At 35.3% G+C, this 19126-nt stretch overlaps 1 protein-coding gene across 5 annotated transcripts; it reads left to right on the top strand.

The window, feature by feature from the left end:
* The first annotated feature begins 582 nt into the window (after positions 1 to 582).
* Positions 583 to 18055, top strand: LOC121242559 (protein ENHANCED DISEASE RESISTANCE 2-like). Of its 5 annotated transcripts, XM_041140437.1 has the most exons (22): positions 596 to 967; positions 2020 to 2094; positions 2347 to 2400; positions 3258 to 3323; positions 3695 to 3753; positions 4185 to 4261; positions 4767 to 4892; positions 5993 to 6027; positions 7209 to 7309; positions 7444 to 7539; positions 8848 to 8912; positions 9435 to 9506; positions 10066 to 10236; positions 12739 to 12941; positions 13055 to 13121; positions 13646 to 13821; positions 15004 to 15105; positions 15420 to 15467; positions 15829 to 15972; positions 16076 to 16171; positions 16779 to 16880; positions 17807 to 18055. In XM_041140437.1, exons 1-22 carry the CDS (start codon positions 734 to 736, stop codon positions 17897 to 17899), a joined length of 2262 nt encoding a protein of 753 aa, XP_040996371.1. In that variant the 5' UTR covers positions 596 to 733; the 3' UTR covers positions 17900 to 18055. The 5 variants fall into 5 exon arrangements, with proteins under 5 accessions (XP_040996372.1, XP_040996374.1, XP_040996376.1 ...); XM_041140438.1 differs by lacking the exon at positions 9435 to 9506 and having other exon boundaries at positions 583 to 967; XM_041140439.1 differs by lacking the exon at positions 17807 to 18055 and having other exon boundaries at positions 595 to 967; positions 16068 to 16171; positions 16779 to 16885.
* Positions 18056 to 19126: the final 1071 nt, after the last annotated feature.

Genomic DNA, 19126 nt, shown 5'->3' with positions numbered 1-19126 from the left:
AAAATAAATTTTAATAATATATTTTAAAAGATAAAATAAAGATTCTATTATAAGTACTCGTAAGATTATGTCAATGAGTACGGACAATGACACGTAGCGGGATTCGTTTCTAACGGTTTCCAAATAATTTTTATGGGTTTTTTTTTAATGATTTGATAAGTTTTTAAAATTAAAACGCAAACATTAGGTTATACTTTAAAATTAAAACGCAAAACTAACTTATTCTAGAAACAAATCACAACAACTATTTAAAAAAAAAAAAAATTAATGCAAGGGGAGATGGTAGTTTCGATGAAATGTAAAATAATTTTTTTTTTTTTAGTAAAATCTATTTTTTTATAAAAAAAAAATTATATAAAATTTGTTTATTTAGGCTTATTCTCAATATTATTCATTTAAATCTTTTTTTGGTATTAAAAATATTTTATATCATCTTATTTTATCAATATAATTTTTTTAAATTGATATATAAAATATAATAAATAATTTAATATTTTAAAATAATAATAATATTTATAAATTATATTTTAATTATATTTTATTAACTTCATTTTTTGATTTTTATGTACGGGACCACAAAATTGGAATAAATACGGTATCAACAGGAAAAGCGCAACGCTGTCTCAGCGATCTGCATCTCCGGCTCTTCTCTTCTCATTCTCTTTCAGCCTTCGGTTCCATTTCCTTCCGCCTCAGAGATCCTCCGAGGACGAGACGACGCCGCTTTCTGTCTATGGAGACGACGTCTTTGGGGAAGTCCGGGAGTGAGCGGTCCGAGAAGGACGGGTCAAGTGGCTCCAGCTCCGGAGCTGGATCTGAAGAGAGAGGATCATTTGAGTACTTCGGGTGTGTTTACCATCTGGGAGTGAATTCGATCGGGCGCGAGTACTGCCACCTCCGCTTCCTCTTCATTCGGGGAAAGTATGTCGAGATGTACAAGCGCAATCCCCACGAGAGCCCTGGCATTGTAAGATAACACACTCACCCTTTTCCATTTCCCTTCTCCTTTTCTTTCGGCCTTTTTAAAGTTTTGGCTTTTATGCAAATTTAAAAATAACGGATCAAATGCGACTCTTCGGGTTTTTTTGCCTTTTCTGTCTTTTTTAAGTAATAAGATTGGCCATAGGAAGCTCGCGTGCATGGAGATTGAATTGTTGAAGGATTGTGATGAATGTGGCATGAGCGAATTTGTATTGAATTTTAAATAGGATTTATACGTTTTCCAGTCACCCCAGAAATTCATCCAATATTTTATATGGGATGTGTGGGACGGGAGACTGTGTGTGTCTGGGGCTTAGTCTGGTGTTCAATGAACTTCCGAAATCTCGTAAGCAAAAAATATAGAAGAAGAAACTGTTAGTGTGATTATCAGTGAGGGCTTATGTTACAAATTGTGTTAAGTCTTGATGCTAAATTTTTCTTCTCTCTCTTCTTTCTGATCTTTTTTTTTAGGGTTTTGCATATATCTGACACAATTGAATACTTGTAGTCTAAAAGAAGAGATGTTGACTGAAGACGAGCTAGAAGGCTGAACAGAAAGATGCTCAATATCAGCTAAACTTCAAGTCTGTAGAAGTCCTAATTAGTTTAGCCAAATTTGAATTACTGTATATTAGTGCAGAACTAGTTTTTAGCAATAAGAAAAGGAAGAAAATGCTAATGATATTATCAAGTTAAGGAATCTGCATTCTGTGGTGACGCGTTGATTTCTTTTAGATTGGAATAGCAGCATTAGTAGTGTCGACGCTGAATTTTCCGGTTATACAAGTTTAACTTAATGTCTAAATCCAATCCAGCAAAACCAAGAGAAAGGAAAATGATTGTTTCGATATCACTAGAGATTAGAAGCAAAAAGTAATTAACCAAAATAAATAAGAAAAAGAGATATTTACTAAATACTTTTAACAAACATAATTATGGTCTGATTATTTTTCCTGCTAAAAAACGTAATGTATGTTTTTTCAACTTTTTCTTTTGTATTGATACTTGAACTGTTTGTCCAACATTTTCTTGGTGCAGCAACCCATTAGGAAGGGTGTCGTAGGGCCCACACTTATGGTGGAGGAAATAGGGCGTCGGAAGGTCAACCGTGGAGTAATGCTCTACCACATTTATATGTCATCTCTGTTGTTAGTAAATATGTATCGATATTTTATTTGACACTAATTATATTATTTTCTTTTCTTTGTTCTTGGACACCTGGTGCCAATAAAAAAATATTATTTTCTTTTCTTTCAGTTTTCTTGAACTGTAACAGCTTCCAGATTAATGATTTTTTTTTTTTCTTACCATCATAAGAAGATAAAGGAAGCAAGCTTTTTCTGCTAATGTCGTTCATTTTTGTAGGATGTTTATGTTCTAAGGTTTTACAACCGATTGGATGAGACAAAAAAGGGAGAAGTAAGTTTGTAGTTTCATTTTATTTGGTTTTGAAAAACTATCGCCTTTTTAGGAATAAGAGAATTTGATTAATATGAAAGAGTTGTAAACCCCATATACAAGAATTTTACAAGAGATTTAGCTAACTGGAAAACGTTCTATAAATTCGTGAAAGGTAGAAATATAACAAGCTACACTATTGTGGATCAGCATCCAATGATACATGGTATTGAGAATAAAATGACTTACCGATTTTTGCAATTTTCAAAACTACGTGATTTATTTTCCTCCAAATACACCACAATAAACAGATGTCATCCTCCACATCGGTGCACACAGATGTTACCAAATTGCCCTTCCCAACAAACCAGGAGATCCACTGCTATGAATGACATTACTAATTCTAATCCAATTAGGCCAAAAACCTTGTTCCATAAAACACTAGCGGTCTTGCAATTGAGTGGAAGGTGATCCATTGTCTTTCCATTCTTCTGACACATGTAGCACGGATTGATCACCTGATACAATGCTCTACTTTGTTATCTTGGGTAAGAATCTCCCCCAAAGCTGTTGTCCTAAGGAAGAAATTTATTCTAGCAGGTCCTATTCCTCTAAATAAGCTTCCAAGGGAAGAGGACCTATCATGGGCACATAAAGCATTGTAGAAAGACTTCACAGCAAAACACCCCTTTCCTAGTTGGATCCCAAACCGGTTATTTTCACAATTGTGTCCCACCCAACTCAAATACAAGCAATCAAGAACGAAAAGTTCATAAAAATAAAGCAAATTAGTAAGCTCATTAATAAAAAATAATTGGATCCCTCTTTCTTTTATGTGGAAATGACTAGCAATTAATTGGATTTCTTTTTCCTTCAAGATTGCTTGTGCTACAGCTGGAGAAGCCCGAAAGTGGATGGATGCATTTGACCATGCCAAGCAACAGGTACAAAACTAGAAAGTGGTTGTTGCTGTTTTCTTTTCCTTTTTTTCCCAGCGAGAAATCTACACATTTTGGTGTTCCTTGTGACATAAAAGCATAACTTTTTTATAAAGTATAACAAATGTAATGAGGAGTGCCAAATCCATAAAGGGATCTTACAAAAGTAAACTTGCAAACTAACGTGTCTTGATTTGGTACATTATATCTACTTTACAATAAAAAGAACTTTAAAATCTGATGTATCATGTCCCGCCATATCAATTTTTGAATTTACTTTTGTGAGATCCCTTTGTGGATGACTCATTTCTCAAAATGTAAATGATATTGACTCATTTTTTCTTATATTCATCTTTCCAAACCTTTGCTTCTAACAGGCTGAGTATGAGCTTTCAAGACGAGGTAGTGCCAGAAACAAACTGAACATGGAGACCGAGTATGCTTATTTTTAATCAATTGATGATACAGTTTAACTAAGTACTTTAGCTGCGTTAAATGGATTTCCAGAAAGGGTTTGAATCATAATTGATGAATGAGACGGAACTGCTAGCTGATTCCCCCTGCCACATTGTTCTGTTAAAATGCAAAACAAGCTGAGATCATTGTTTCTTTATGAATGGAGTTTTCCAGGATCATATGTTACAATCCTAACAGAAGCTAATGATGAAATAGGCTAGGATAGAGGTTGGGCTTGATTTTGCTTTTTTGTCAATATTTTATTGTTGTCCCCCCGTACGGTGGTGGAATCCTCCTCCCTTTATGTGTTCTCTATGCATGCATATGTTACAGGTTCTTGAATTGTCTGTTATCCGAAATTTTCTCTCATTTATTATTCTCTAATGCCTCAACTTCTTTAAACTATGGAAGGATCAATCTGGAAGGGCATCGCCATAAAGTGAGGCGGTATGCACATGGCTTGAGAAACCTTATAAGAATTGGGCAAGGTGACTTTTCATGTGCATGGCTTGCTTTCTTTATGTTTTTAATATAGGCATATGATATGTCATACTGAAGACATTACTGCTGCCCCTTCATTTGGCACAGAAAGGGAATTTGAATTCGAGTGAAAAGACAACAATTTTGAACTTATATTTCCAAGATTTTGTGCTTATTAAAAAATTACTTGCATGATGTGGCAAATATACTATTAGAGATTTTATTCCAGACTTCATTTTATGTTATTTTATTCTATCAACAGTATCTCTGTGTCAAATGAGTGGGCGCATTGATCTCCTTAAGCTCATTTGTTGCATTGTTACCCAGTTTCCTTGCGATAATTGTAACTTTTTCTGTGTGGGTTTCTATCATACTACTAATTCTATGATTTATTTAGTTAGTGAATGGTATTTTACAACACATATTGTATATATCATTATTCCGTATTGCTGGTGTTGAAATCTGTTATCTACCAATATTAATGCATAATATCTCTATCTCTGTTACTTGCAGGTCCAGAGACACTTTTACGCCAATCTTCTGATTTGGGATCTAGTGTTAGGCCAGATCGGTACGGTGAAAGGGACAGTGGAGATGTAGTTGAGGCACATGAGTGGAAATGTGTGCGAACAATTAATGGTGATTCCTCTCAACCTAATAGAATACGTTTTCTGGAATTATTCTCCTCTTTTAACCTTTTTTCCTTCCTTTCCTGGTCGGTCTTTTATTAAGACTTCATTTTTGTCTTCAACCAGAACTATTCATCCTGTTGGTTAGCCTAATACTAATGATTATAACATGTTTCACCATCCTTCCCGTGGTCTGTTGGCTCTGTGTGAATGAAAAAGCCAGAGGTCCACAATTCAAGTACTCTTGTAGTGCAAATTCTCATATCGCATTGTCAAAATGGCGAGCCTCACTTGAATGTGTCTGAGCTGTCACCATGATCAGAGGCTAGAAGAGAAAACAATGTGGAAGTTTAAATAGTGTCTTGGGATAGTATGTTGAAAAAGATAGGGTTAATGCTCGAATGAGTTTAACCATGCACGCACTCAATACATGTGGATGTGCACATACCACACATAATGTTTGATTAGAGTCGAAGACGTTATGTATAGACTGTAAGAGCAGGGAAAGTTATTATTACACTGTGATGTGACCACGATGTTATGGAATGAAGTGTTCAAAAGGTGTGGTATGGCTTGGGTGATGCCTTGGAGGGTGGTGGACCTTTTTGCTTGTTGGAGAGGATTAAGGGGTAATGTGCAAATTGCTGCTGTTTGGAATATGATACCTTTATGCCTTATGTGGTGTATTTGGGACTTTGGGTAGAGAGGAATGGTCGATGCTTTGAAGATAAGGAGCACTCGGTTGATTAACTTAGATATTTTTTCTTTAATTCCTTATTTCAGTGGGCTTTGGCCATTGTATTTAATGGAACTAGTGTCCATGATTTTCTTGCTTCTTTTTCTAGTTCCTGACATGTAATAGGTTCAGTTTTTGTATACTTCCTGTGTACTTAGCTTTGCCTTGTTACTTGTCTCAATAAAATTTTTATTCATAAAAAAAAGAAGTTATATGTACGGGCTGGTTGCTGGGTCAGTTTGAAGAAATAATCAATCGTATTCTGGAATATAGTACTGTTTAGATACATCATTTGGTAAATAATTATGCTATTGAAAAGTTATTTTGGTTCTTTAATATCTCTTCTACATCCTTCTTGTTCTTTTTTATTTCAGGTGTTAGGATCTTTGAGGATGTTGCTGATTCCAAGGTATCTATTATTATAATATTTTTTTCTCAATGGGATAAGAAGCATGTCGGTTCCCATCTCGCTAAATTAACTTTAATTCTGGTTTGCTGGGAAATACATTTTAAAAAAGCGCTACATAAATCTAGATTGTTAATTTATTCTTGATTGTTAACTTCGATTCGAGAGATTAGAAAATCACATTCCCTAGCCTTGAATTTCATTAGAAGAACAATGTTACCTGGAATGATTTTCAGTTGAAGCAAACAGAGGCTCAAGGCATTTGTTTGTTTGACAGACAAAAAAATTATATGTGTTTATTTTTGCATTATAACAGCATATTAGACCAACAAAGGGTAAATTTGTGAATGACGTGTGTCCAAACCACATGACCAAATACACAAGGGGAAAAACTCCTCTGATTCACATGAGGAACATTCTTTCCTTCTTTAGGAATCAATCTCCATTCGCTGCTTTCTGAAAGATATTAGTTTATTTCTCTTTGGATATGTCACTTCTTTCGCTGCTTCTGCATTATGGGGTATAACGCCCAATAGAAAGCCCAAGCCACATGGCATATACTCCAAAAAGACTAGTCAATGATGCAATTGAAGCCTCATTGGAACATTATAAAGAGCAAGAACTTCTCATTCGCAAGCCATGTGGGATCCCATGGAACACCTACCCTTATAACTTATCAGAATGACGTATCACATGGGGCCTATTAGAATGATTAGCGTATAATATTTGTGATATTTAAATCTAATTTTCCTCATAGATAAGGCCGTATAATATTTGTGATATTTAAATCTAATTTTCCTCATAGATAAGGCCATTATTAGTTATATGCAAATGCCTCCTGCTTTAATTGAATTTAGGCAAATTGGGTTACTAAATTGAAAATTCTTACAGTCTCTCCTTGCATGCTTATCTTCAATGTAGCTGTTATTCTACTTTACTGTTAGCCACTTTTTGGCTTTCACTGTGATAGTACTGAGCTAGCCTCCAAATTGTTATATATCGTTGTAATATTGGAATTCAGTTGCTGTTGAAATATAGTGTAACTCATTTAAATTTAAAGAGAAACCTAGAAAAAGTAAGGATATGGAACAAGATTTTCTGATATTTCTTTCTGTGGGACTGAATAAGTTATAGAATTTTCATCAACCAGATATATTGCCTCAATTACTTATTACTCATTGTAGAGTGGTAAAGGTGTTCTTGTGAAGTCAGTTGGTGTTGTTGATGCAACTGCAGATACTGTTTTTGAAGTGATCCTAAATGTTGAGCGACATCAGAGATATGAGTAAGTTGCTTGCCTTTTGAGTTCGTTTTTTGATAAGTAAGAATCTTTATTGAATAGAATGAAACTAGGCAATGCCCAAATACAACCTTTTGAGTTCTATATAACTACAATGTCTTAAGTGATTATCCTTGCAGGTGGGATATGTTGACAGGTGATTTGGAGCTGTTAGATTCTTATGATGGGCATTATGATGTTGTCTATGGGATATTTGATCCAAAATATCTTACGCGGTAATCTCATCAGATATATCTAGCTGTTATGTTCCTCAAATAACATGGTTTTAGTTAGATTGTTGTGAAATCATGCATTGCACTGTTATATTTGCCATTTCTAGTCTTTCTTTTTCTACTTGAATTAACTCCCATATCACATTTGTGTATATGGATGGTTTCAAGGGAAGTTGATTTATGTGGGTTTAATAGAATGAATCCCTTCACTTTGACCTATGTTATAGTGAAGTGCTTTATGATATGAATAACAGAATAAGCATGAGGCATTGCGAGTGCAGGCCTTCCTACCAGTGCTGATTTTAGTTTATAGACTTTTTCCTGGATGCATGCTAATAACGTTTTCTGTTGTTTTTTGTTGGTCCAAAAGTTGTAGAGCACTTTTAAGTTAAATCTCTATAGCCTAGGAAGTTCATCCCAATTGCAATGGGTTACACCAAAGATCAGCATTGAGTGTTGCCCCTTTTGCATTGAACTTACTGCACATAGTTGGGAAGAGATTTCTTGGTGTATAAGGTCTATGGATCTTATACTTTAGTCAACTAAACAAGATGTGGGTTTTAATCCAAGTCAGAATATCGGTTTAGTGGAATGTAGGAGTATAAATGATGCTGTAATGAAAGTAGAGGCCAAGAAAAGCCTCAAAGTGACCACTTGGACAGGTTATTCTTGGGGAAGGTTAGATTGATGGAGTGGCGCATCTACAATGTCGTGTGATTGAAATTTGCACTTTTGCTAAAAGAGGGATTCTCAAAACTGCTAATAAACACATGATTGCCTGTGAATCTCATGCTTTTCAATTAATCACCAACTCCCATGATGTGTAGTCCGCTCCTTGTCATCAGCCTATACTACTTGGAGAGTAAGGAAGAAACGCTAGTATCCATGCGTGTAATGTGTCAATCACTTCTCAAACTCACGGTCTTCAGCCTGAGATTTGAAAGTCACTGTCAAGATCTCAGTGTAGTTCTGGGTAAATAAGGCTGGTGGATGCTTTATGGAACTAAATTTTTTATTAGTGAGGGAATACCAGATTAAGAAAAAATAAATATAAGGGAAATCATAATGTCGAGGAAAAATAAGGAATAAATCCAGATGTGAATATGATAGAGTGACACTAATTGTGGACTAAATGGTGGAAATTTATCTTCAAATGGGTTTTGTACTTTGCACCCTCAAACTACTAGAGGTTTTGCACTTTCGTCATTGATAGCTGCGGGCTTTTTACTTTTCCTGGTTGTGGTTCAGCTGTCTAACTTATGATGATAACTGAAAGAAGAATCTTAATCATTTGCTAATCTTGAATGGCAGGTGGCATTCCAAGAGAGATTTTATCTTCTCTAGGCAATGGTTTCACGGACAAGATGGAACATATAGTAAGTTAATCTGATTCCATATAAAGCAATAGGTTGATTCCAAAATATAAGGGGCATGGTGGAGCAGATGGTATTGGAACATCTCTGATGCTTACTTAAAAATTCTAGTGGCCTTTATATTGTACTTCTATTGTGTCCTTCACTCTGAGGCTGCTTTATTCCTTACATGTTCTTTCACAAGAATGGATGGTCATATGGCTTTGAAGGAAGAACGGATCATACTTAATGGTCTTTAGGACCAACCTGAAATATCACAAGTACCGCCTTGTCCTGGACCATCGCAAGGAACCTAAATTAATCCTTGGATGGGTTACTTTTTATTGGCAGATGCCACAAGCCAATGGGCTTAAACTATTAATATGGTGTAAAAGAAAGTCATTGAAATTTCTTAACTCGTATTGTCTGAGATGATATGACCTTTGGCTTCATTCTAGTACATGGAATCATGCTGTTTGCCTTGGTACTTTTGATTGCATATGCTGGGAATTTGTGTACTTAGATGACATGCATTTGTTCATGCAGCTATCTTGCAATTTCCAACAGTACATAAGAAGAAGCCTCCAAGATCTGGTTATCGTCGTACAAAAATTAATCGTAAGATATTTTGTTTGATTCATTGAAAAACTTTCATAATCCCTGCATTGTTTTTAGCTGCAATGATGACATGCTTTTCCTTTTTCCAGACTCAATATGAGTTTATTGCCCCTCAATCTTAAATGAACCAATTAGACAATTACAGGTTGCATTATTTATTTGATAAACATCTGACACGCCAGATTCTTTTGCAAAAGTTTTCAACTTTTGCTTCCAGCTAGTGGTAGGATTCAGTGAGGTTGTTGCTTTTGTAATCGTTCCTACAATATGCCCTTGTAGTAAAGATTGCTGCCTTGGAGTTGGAAGTTATTCCGTTCATATGGCTTATTCTGTTGCTATTATAATCATTTTTTGAACTTATTTTACTGACAAATCTGTGTTCACTGTTCATGGCTTATCCAGAAAACTCCTCTCCATTATGTATTTTGAATTTCTTTTCTTGTTCGCTGGTAAATATTGGGTTTCAACTATAAAATAATGTCATCCCAGTAGAAAAAGAGAGTTAATCCTTTATTAACCTGTCTTCTCTTCTTTTTTTTTTCTTTGTTTTTAATTGTAGCATCTACCTGGGAGGTTAGAAGTTTAAACACACCCATGGATTCGAATGCTCCAAGATGTCTTGTAACTCAAATGTTGGAGATACATTCTTCACACTGGCTCGGATGGAAGAAAAACCACTTCTCAAAGTTTGAAAAGAGTGTTCCTTATGCAATACTATGTCAAGTGGCAGGTTTGCTTATCGTATACTTCTTGTTATTGTCTAACTTTCTGTCATAACGGTTTAAAGTCAGGTGAGCTTCAAGACTGTTAAGCATATATGATCCCTTGCAATCTGGTCTGCGATCAGTTTTAGAAAAATTTTGAGCTGTCAAGGATATTTCAACATTGTGAGATTCTTCATTGGTCTCAATACTTTCAAGTTTGCTCAGACTAAAGTTCTATAATTTCTTCCCCGACCTTTGTAAACGAAGACATTCGTCACTTGTACACCTTACTAACAACAACCAACATACCAATTTACCAACTGATATGTGTTTGGAAATGTTTTTAAGTGGTTTTTGGAAAACAACAGGGTAATGGAACTGCTAGAGGCGATAATTCTATGGCATGATCTTAAATCATTTCCAAGTACAATAGCAATACTTCTAACAAGGATTCATACAAATACTTTCTTGTGTTGCATAGCTTTTGCTAGGTGTTTTCTCTTTGACTAAACATTTACACAAAGCAGCCTGATGTACAAGTTGCCACATCAGTTGAATGATTAGAGAACATTATAATGCAGAAGAAGTCACAGAACAATGAAAGAAAATTTTAATCACATACTTTTGGTCGCTGATCTAAGCTGGAGTATTTTTTTTTGCTGATGTCAGCAAGTGCAAGTACTAATGTCAATTGTTGTTGAATCATAGTGACTTTTCCCGTTATTCCTCACCCTACAGATTTGAATCTGGCACACATAACAATTTTGTGGATTTTGTGTAGCGGGGGGGTGATTGACCATCATTTTCCCTGGACCGGACTGGTAGCTATTGGTCCGGTCCGGTCCAGTCCATTCGGTCCAGCCCAATTTTTCAAATAATTTAATAAAAAAAATTATTTAAATTACTAAATTAAAATTAAGTGAATTATTAATGTGGATTTTGTAACTAACTCGTTAAAAAAAATATTTTACTATAATTATAGTTATGATGTTGATAGTTACTACTTACTAACTTAGACTTTACTCTTTAGTATGCATAATTATTAATAATGTCATACATTTTATATATGGTTCCTGAATATCAAATAATTTCATTATACATAGATTATTCATGCTTGCTTACAACTTAGGTATTTAAAAATAAACTTAATTACTTTAATTAAGTGTAAATAGTAGACATGTATGAATGTATTAACTATTTACATATAATGACTTAAATTATCACATGATTTATGATTTATTAGTAATTGATAGCATATATTATTTAATATTTTATATGGTCAATGATAATAAATTAGATGAAAATTACATTATTAACTTATATAATTACGATATAAAAATAATATATTAAATTATTAAAAATATTTAAAAAATATATATATATTGGGGTTCGGTCTAGTTCGGTACGGTCTAGTCCGAAATTTGTAGACCCCTGGACCAGATTGAATTTCATCGTTTCACATATTTTGGGACCGAGACCGACCCGTCCAGAATTCGGTCCTAACCAAAATTTTTGGTCCGGTCTGGACTGAATTATTTATAGCCCTACTGGCACCTCCCCCATGGGTGGGTTCACCCCTCTGGATGCTAGGGGGTGGATTGGTCCCCATGACTGTCCGCCCCACCCTGCCCACCACCCACCCATGGCGAAACACAATCGGAAAACAATAACAAAATCCAAAACTAACCAAAAAAACAACAAAACAACAAAATCCAAAACCAACCAAGATTTTTCACCACACAGATCTATCCCTAAAATCCACAGATCCTTCATCCAACAAAAAAATACACAGTTACAAAACACAGATCGAAAAAATCATCTTTAAAAAAACACAACCTTCTGCTCCGGCAAGACCACGACGTGGCCGTGAGTGTCTTCGCAAACCCATGGCCATTTGTGGCCTTAGCCCCACGGCCATGCCGTGGCCCGTGGGTGTCTCACAATCACAAGCTTCAAGAAGAAAAAGTGGAGGAGAAGAAGAGGAGGAGAGAACGATGGAGGGAAGGAGAGGAGAGAGGAGATGAGAGAACGGTGGAGGGAGAGAGAGAAGAGAGGAGAGGAGAGAATGACATATAGGGTTTTGTAGCTATATATGCTTAGTCAAACATCAAAATGACATTGTTTTATAATTACGAGTTTTTTTTTTAAAATATATATATATATGTATATATATAATTTAGGGCTGGTTGGATGGGGTAAACCCCAGGCCCCATCCCCCGGCAACCAAAAGGGTGTGGGCATCTACTTGCAACCCCCAGTCTGCTGACAGGGGCCCTCGTCCTGGCCTGACGGGGTGGGCAGTGGCCAGTGCCCTGCCGCCCAGCCCTAGCAGGTAATGCCCATAATTGGCCATCACCAATCAATATCAAGCAGTATTAGCATCAACCATCCATAAACTCAACAAGATTGGTCAATACCTATTAAGATTTATTGTTCAGATTGTTGATGAAATGTTTATTTCATCGATCTTATCTTAAAAGAAATGTTTCTTTTAAATGGTAGTTATGTTTTAAGGCTGAATGGATCAGGTATAAAGGAATACATTGAAGCAAACCCTGCTTTCAAACATGAATCTGCCACCACAGTTGTCCATTCAAAAATGTGTGATGTTTCTATGTCCATTGGTGAATATGAGGATGCAGAAATGCAGGATGAGTTTTATGATGCAATTGCTGATGACTCGTCATCATCAGAAGATGAAGAGAGCAGCAATGGTGAACATGAAAAGAAGGTTTCAGTTTCTGCCTCTTTTACATACAAAATAGGGTCTGATTGAATGCAACTTGTGCATATATAGATACTATCAGTTATAACGTTACAGTATCTGTCTCTCAAATTTGTCAGGAAATGAAAGTGAAGCTGAAGAATGTTTCATGGGCAATCACAAGCTTAGCTTTGCACCGAACTTCAGGTCCACCATTTAAGTAGTTTTAATTCAAGAGAAACATTAATCAGTTAGCTACTCTATATTATTGTTGCCTACGTTTAATGTGGAGTAAATCCATTTTAGAATTTTCTCTATTGTTCTCGCATGACAGTCAATCTCCAGTTGAGTTCTATCTCAAAATGAGGTAGTCCAAGACAAGGTTGGCCTACCTGGAATATTTTTCTAATGCTAACTCTTTCCTTTATAATAAGAGGAGATTAGTGTCCTAGTTTATCTGAAGGAGATTATAGTTATATGCCAATGAATTATGGTAGGATGCTCCTTGTTTGTTTGCCTTATATATGAATCTATATTTTGTATCATTGAGCATAATAAGATCCTCTGATGACTCATACTTTAGGAACTTATTCTTTTAAAGAAGAAAACTAATGTATTACTTCTGTCTGTATTACTACGTATAGCTGAAAAACAGAAAACTGTAATCTGTCTTTTCTTTCCTTCAATTGCAAAGTACTCAATGCCGAAGCACTTGGTCATTGTCAATGCAGCTCCAGATGCAAATAAGGAACTGAACCCCACAGTAACTCCTGTCATTATCAATCCTCTCCAGTTTCAAGGTTCATTGCATAGAGGAAAGGATGACACAGACGCAAACTGTTGGACTTCTCCAAGTGGTATGGGATTTATGATCAGAGGAAAAACTTATCTGAAAGATAATTCGAAGGTAAGTTTTGAGTTATCTATACTTTTTTGGCCCCATAGTAATCCGTTTATCTTCTCGTATTCTGTTTTTGGTATGGCACGTGATGATATAAATATAAATGGCATTGACATTTCGCTGTTCTCCTTGTAAATCTGCTTACCTAGCCTCTACCCATTTGTTGTTGTTATAGCTCTGTATCAGAGGAGTAGGTTTTGCTCTTTCAAACTAGAACTTCCTGAATGGTTTTATCTATATAGATCGAGACCATCTGGCTGCAATGCCGACTGATGTGTCATAGATCATTCCATGGTGAGCCATTATTTATAGCACGATCAGCTAAAATTCTCAGGTTTTAGGTGGTGTATCATGAAACTCCATCTCAGCGCTCAAATGCTTATCATGACTACCAGACTTGGAATTAATCTGGTGGCCATAATAAGAATGCATGATCTGGATGTGTAAAGAAAGTGGTGCATATGAAGTGTGGTATGTGACCTAAAGGAATGAGCTAGTTGCCGAATTGTCATGGCATGGCATATTTATTTATTTTTCCAGTCCAGGAGTGGCTAACGTAAGAGTGGAGTTGCATCCTACTTTAAGATTTTGATATCTGCTGCACTGAATAGCATTAAGGTTCAAAGGTGCTAGGTTGTTAGGGGTCTGAAACATAATCATTTATCTTATAGATGTTGGACTTTAAATCATTCTTAATAAACAAAAGAACATATAAACAATTTCATTTGCTCTGGTATTTAATAGTCACCATAAGTTTGTCTTGTTCTTACATTCTAGCTCATTACAGGACTCTTAAAACATGGGTTATTCTTTTTCGAGGATTATTTGTCTTAATTCATGTTCTGTTTATGGATCATTAAGTTTTAGTATCTTAATGTATCCAGGAATTTTTTGCCTTTTCTTCTGTTTCTAGTTAGGTGTATCTGATATATACACCGTGTACTAGGGAAACACCTCTTTTGATCATTAATAAAGCCTGGATTAAGTATTAAATATCATAGTTTGTTTGTTTCTTTGTAAACCATTACAAATATTGTGGTAAATAGTCATATGCGTTGCTTCTGGGAAAGCATACACAAGCGGTTTACTTTAATTCTGGGAAGAATGATGTGTGACTCATTCTATCTTCATGCTGAAGCTATTTACGAGTTCAATTGTAGCTAAATTGAATATATGGACTCTTTTCAGGTAATGGGAGGAGACCCTCTTCTCAAGCTCATAGCCGTTGATTGGTTCAAAGTTGATGAACGCATAGATAACATTGCACTTCATCCCAAGTGTCTTGTTCAGGTAGAAATACAGTTCTCACGTACTTTTTGTCTTTCTTTTAAAGCATCCATAACTATATATGGAGTAAGCTCTAATTTGTTAGCAAAAACAACTATTTTCTCAACATTCTCTGATATGTTTATATCCATACAATTTCTTATTTTTGATGTTGAGGTGACATGATTAAGAAAAATCTTGGTCATCTAGGTTATAGTAGCAATGTCTGGCAATTGAGGATTGATGATTTTTGTAATATTTGAGCTTCTTATTCTTGGCTATTGATCTGAAAAGTGTCTTTTGTGTCTAATTGTTCCCTTCTCTGTTCTCTGTTCTAGTCAGAAGTTGGAAAAAAGATTCCATTCATCCTTGTCATTAATCTCCAGGTATGTGAATGAATACCTTCGAGTCTCTTTTTCTCCTTTGAAATATAATACCAATTTTTGAATAAAAAAATATAATACCAATTTAATACTAGTAACTAAGGAGATTTTTGTATTCTTTCCAGTTCTATGAAAGATAATTGTAGTTAATTTGCTATAATTCTCACAATAAAGTATTTTTTGTACAAGATCCAATTTGAGGGTCTCTGATGCTTTGAACTCATTTGAGGGATTTCCTGAAATATTTTGGGTGTTGTTCTGGTGCAAAGATGAGCCTGAATGTAGCGTAAAATGGAAGAGGAATTAACATGGAACTGAATTTGCAATAGCATAATGATCGATGTTGCTTATTTCTCTGTTCCAGGTTCCTGCTAAACCAAACTATAGCTTGGTCCTTTACTATGCCGCAGACAGACCCATAAAACAGAGATCATTGCTTGCTAGATTTGTGGATGGAAATGACATGTTTCGGGATGCAAGATTTAAACTAATTCCGAGTATTGTGGAGGTATTAAATGCTCAATGAATAAAGATTCTGCAGAATCTGAGTGGCTTATATAAGTTTTGCCCTTGATGGCATTGAGGAGCTAATAATTTGTTAAGGGTTACAGGGGTATTGGATGGTCAAGCGTGCGGTCGGAACAAAAGCTTGCTTATTGGGGAAAGCTGTAACCTGCAAATATTTCAGACAAGACAACTTTCTGGAGGTAAGATTTCAAAAGTATTCTTCCATTATCTTCCAATCTCTTGATGGAAACTAGTTTTGAGAATTTACTTATTATAAAAATGATCAAAAAACAAATTGAGTGCTCTTGCATGTGTTTCTACACTCTTTCCTCTCTATTTCCAGTAAACCACCTTCACTCCCTGTGATCTCTTTCTCTGGGTTTTCTTTGATGCTTTTTGAAGTGACCGTTCCAGTATTGGTGGTGGATTTTTAAGTCATGATCTGAGAGATCCTCATATATTTGAATGTGTTGCTATGCATGGGTACTTGGGGTTTGGTCATATCTTATTTCTTGCTTGGGTTTGGTGGTAGGCGTGCTTTTAGGATTGTCCTTTTCCCCTCTCTAGCATCTATAACAAGTGTAACCTCTTCCAAATTTTATTTTGTGAATAACTTGCCACACACATGCAGGCACCTCTTAGTGATTTACTAAAAACATCATATATATTAGCTTCCACGGTGTATTCCATGCCAAAGTTTTATTAAATTAGCTGATTTGTTTGAATGCAAGCTTCTGCATTCTGTCTTGTTCTGCTGGTTGCTGTTTAGGTTCCTTGAAAAATGACTCCAAAAACTCCTTTATGCAGATTGATGTGGATATTGGTTCATCCTCTGTAGCAAGGAGTGTCATTGGCCTTGTTCTTGGATATGTCACAAGTATAGTTGTGGACCTGGCAATTTTGATAGAGGTTTGTCCCTTTCTGCTGGTTTTATTTTCCCAAGTACTCATCTTCTGCTGTGTTCGAAATTCTGAATGGGTTTTGGACTTTGAGTAGTTGTTCTTCTTGGAATGTCAATGGAGGTTTTCACCTCTATGATTTCATATATTTTGGGAGAAAATTCTCTTTTCGTGATACACTACTTTTCTACTGGTACAAAAGTAGTTGAACTGAGATGTGTTGAGATGGTTTGGATAGTAGTGAGATATTTGAGTTCATATGAGATGAGTTAAAATGTTTTATGGGATTTTGGAAAACGAGAGAGAAAAAGTTAAATAAAGATATTATAAAGTTAAAATATTGTTAGAATATATATTTTTAATATTATTTTTGTTTTAAGATTTGAAAAAGTTGAATTGTTTTTTGTGTTTTGTTTGGAAGTTTGGAAGTTTGGGAAAGTTGTAATAATTAGGTAATGATTAGATAAAAAAGTTGAAGATTTGAAATTAAAAAATATTTGTGTTTGTGGTGTTTGGATATTGAGATGAGATGGGATGATATGAGATGAGATGAGATGAGATGGAAATATCTCTCTATCCAAACCAGGGGCGCCTTTAAGATGTGGCTCTGCTTGTGATTCAGGTGACTGATTGAAAGTAGATCTAGTCAATCATTATTCCCAATCTTTTTAACACATTCATCAATTCAGCCGTCACATATGTTGGCAATGGAAGCTAGGCGAATCATTTTTAAAATCTTCGATGTTTAAGAACATGATGGAGGAGGGTGAGGTTGTGGTTCAAGACCCACGTAGTGCACAATTAAAATTATTGATAGATCTCTTTATCAGTTGACATAATGATTGATGCACCAAAGCTAGATTTCTTCACCATGAACAATGGCTACTTGCGTATCATACACAACTGGGGTGGATATTGAAAGCTGCTTGTTTGCAGGCAAAGGAAGAGGCAGAGTTACCTGAGTACATTCTTGGTACTGTTCGACTAAACAAGCTGAGGCCCGACTCTGCTGTACATTTGGAGGCTTGACATATTCATGTATCAACATTCTTTAATTATCTAATGCCGTTACATTGACTGGGGTCCTTTTTTTCCAATTTTTTCAAGTATATGTAGAATATACCCTTCACAAAAGAGAGTTTGACATTTAAAAATAAGTGATATATGAACAGAAAGATTTCCATACTTCCATGATATATTAATAATCCCCTTGACACTACAAATAAATAAAAAATCATAATCTCTCCCAATAACTAAGAAGTATATGTATGGGGTAATGTTACATTTAGTCGTGGAGAGCGCAAGTGTCGTGTAGTTGTTTTGAAAAAGAGATTTATTATTAAAAAATTAATTATTTTTTTATGTGAGTCACGTATATATTTATTTTTTTAAAATGATTACACAGCGTTTGCACACTCAATTATAACTATCATTTTTCTTTTGTAAATGTCATGCGTCTAAAATACAAAAGAGCAAGAGCTTCTTGTGTATGTCGGAGTCCTAGTTGGTGGGCTTGATTTAGAGTTGTTCAAGGCCCGTTGTTTAGTTTTGGTTAGTTAGGCCCATTAGTCAACTGCTAACTCCGTTTCTTCACTGTATAAATACTGTTAATGAGCCTGGTAATACATCATTGAGAAATTTAACACAAGGTTCCGTTTCTCATCTCTCTTTCTTGCGGAGGTTGGATTATCCTCAAAATTGATCATATTTTCATTACATTTCCTTAGTCTCCTTTACCAGTTTCTTACTATCCAAACAACAATTAGGGGACTAGTGTGTTGCATAAGCCAACTTTTGTCCATCAATGCCTCCTCCCTCGAGTCCCCCTTAACCCCACTTCTGATGTGTCGAACATTTATTTATTTTGATTAGTCGAACATTTTCAAGTCAGAGGTAATTTTGATTCTACATTTAACTAAGTGATAAATGCTAAAGAGTTTAACTGATTACTTCTTTGACTAAAACTCGTTTGGATAGTGAGATGAGATGAGTTGAGAGGGTTTGTGAATAGTAGTGAGATTATTAGTTGAAATTATATGAGATAAGATGAGATGATTTCATCTCACCTTTGTATCCAAACGGATCCAAAAGTGAGCAAGCTTTCTTACGCAACCCTGCATCTAGCAATATCTAAACTAAAGTAATTTGTTTATTCAATTAAATATATCAATTGTGAGTGGAGATGTTAAGTCATCAACAATACTAATTGGGTTAATAATAATGACTTGGGGTTTAAGACTGCATCAAGGTTTACTC

This window comes from Juglans microcarpa x Juglans regia, chromosome 8D (assembly GCF_004785595.1).
Source record: "Juglans microcarpa x Juglans regia isolate MS1-56 chromosome 8D, Jm3101_v1.0, whole genome shotgun sequence".
NCBI lineage: Eukaryota > Viridiplantae > Streptophyta > Magnoliopsida > Fagales > Juglandaceae > Juglans > Juglans microcarpa x Juglans regia.
The sequence above is the reverse complement of the archived record's forward strand: the minus strand, read 5'-3'. Positions and strand labels throughout refer to the sequence as shown.

Coding starts and splice junctions, on each gene's coding strand:
- LOC121242559 (XM_041140437.1), top strand. CDS start 734: ATGGAGACGACGTCTTTGGGGAAGTCCGGGAGTGAGCGGTCCGAGAAG. Junction 8,913..9,434: donor CGGACAAGATGGAACATATA/GTAAGTTAATCT, acceptor TTGTTCATGCAG/CTATCTTGCAATTTCCAACA. Junction 16,881..17,806: donor ACCTGGCAATTTTGATAGAG/GTTTGTCCCTTT, acceptor GCTTGTTTGCAG/GCAAAGGAAGAGGCAGAGTT.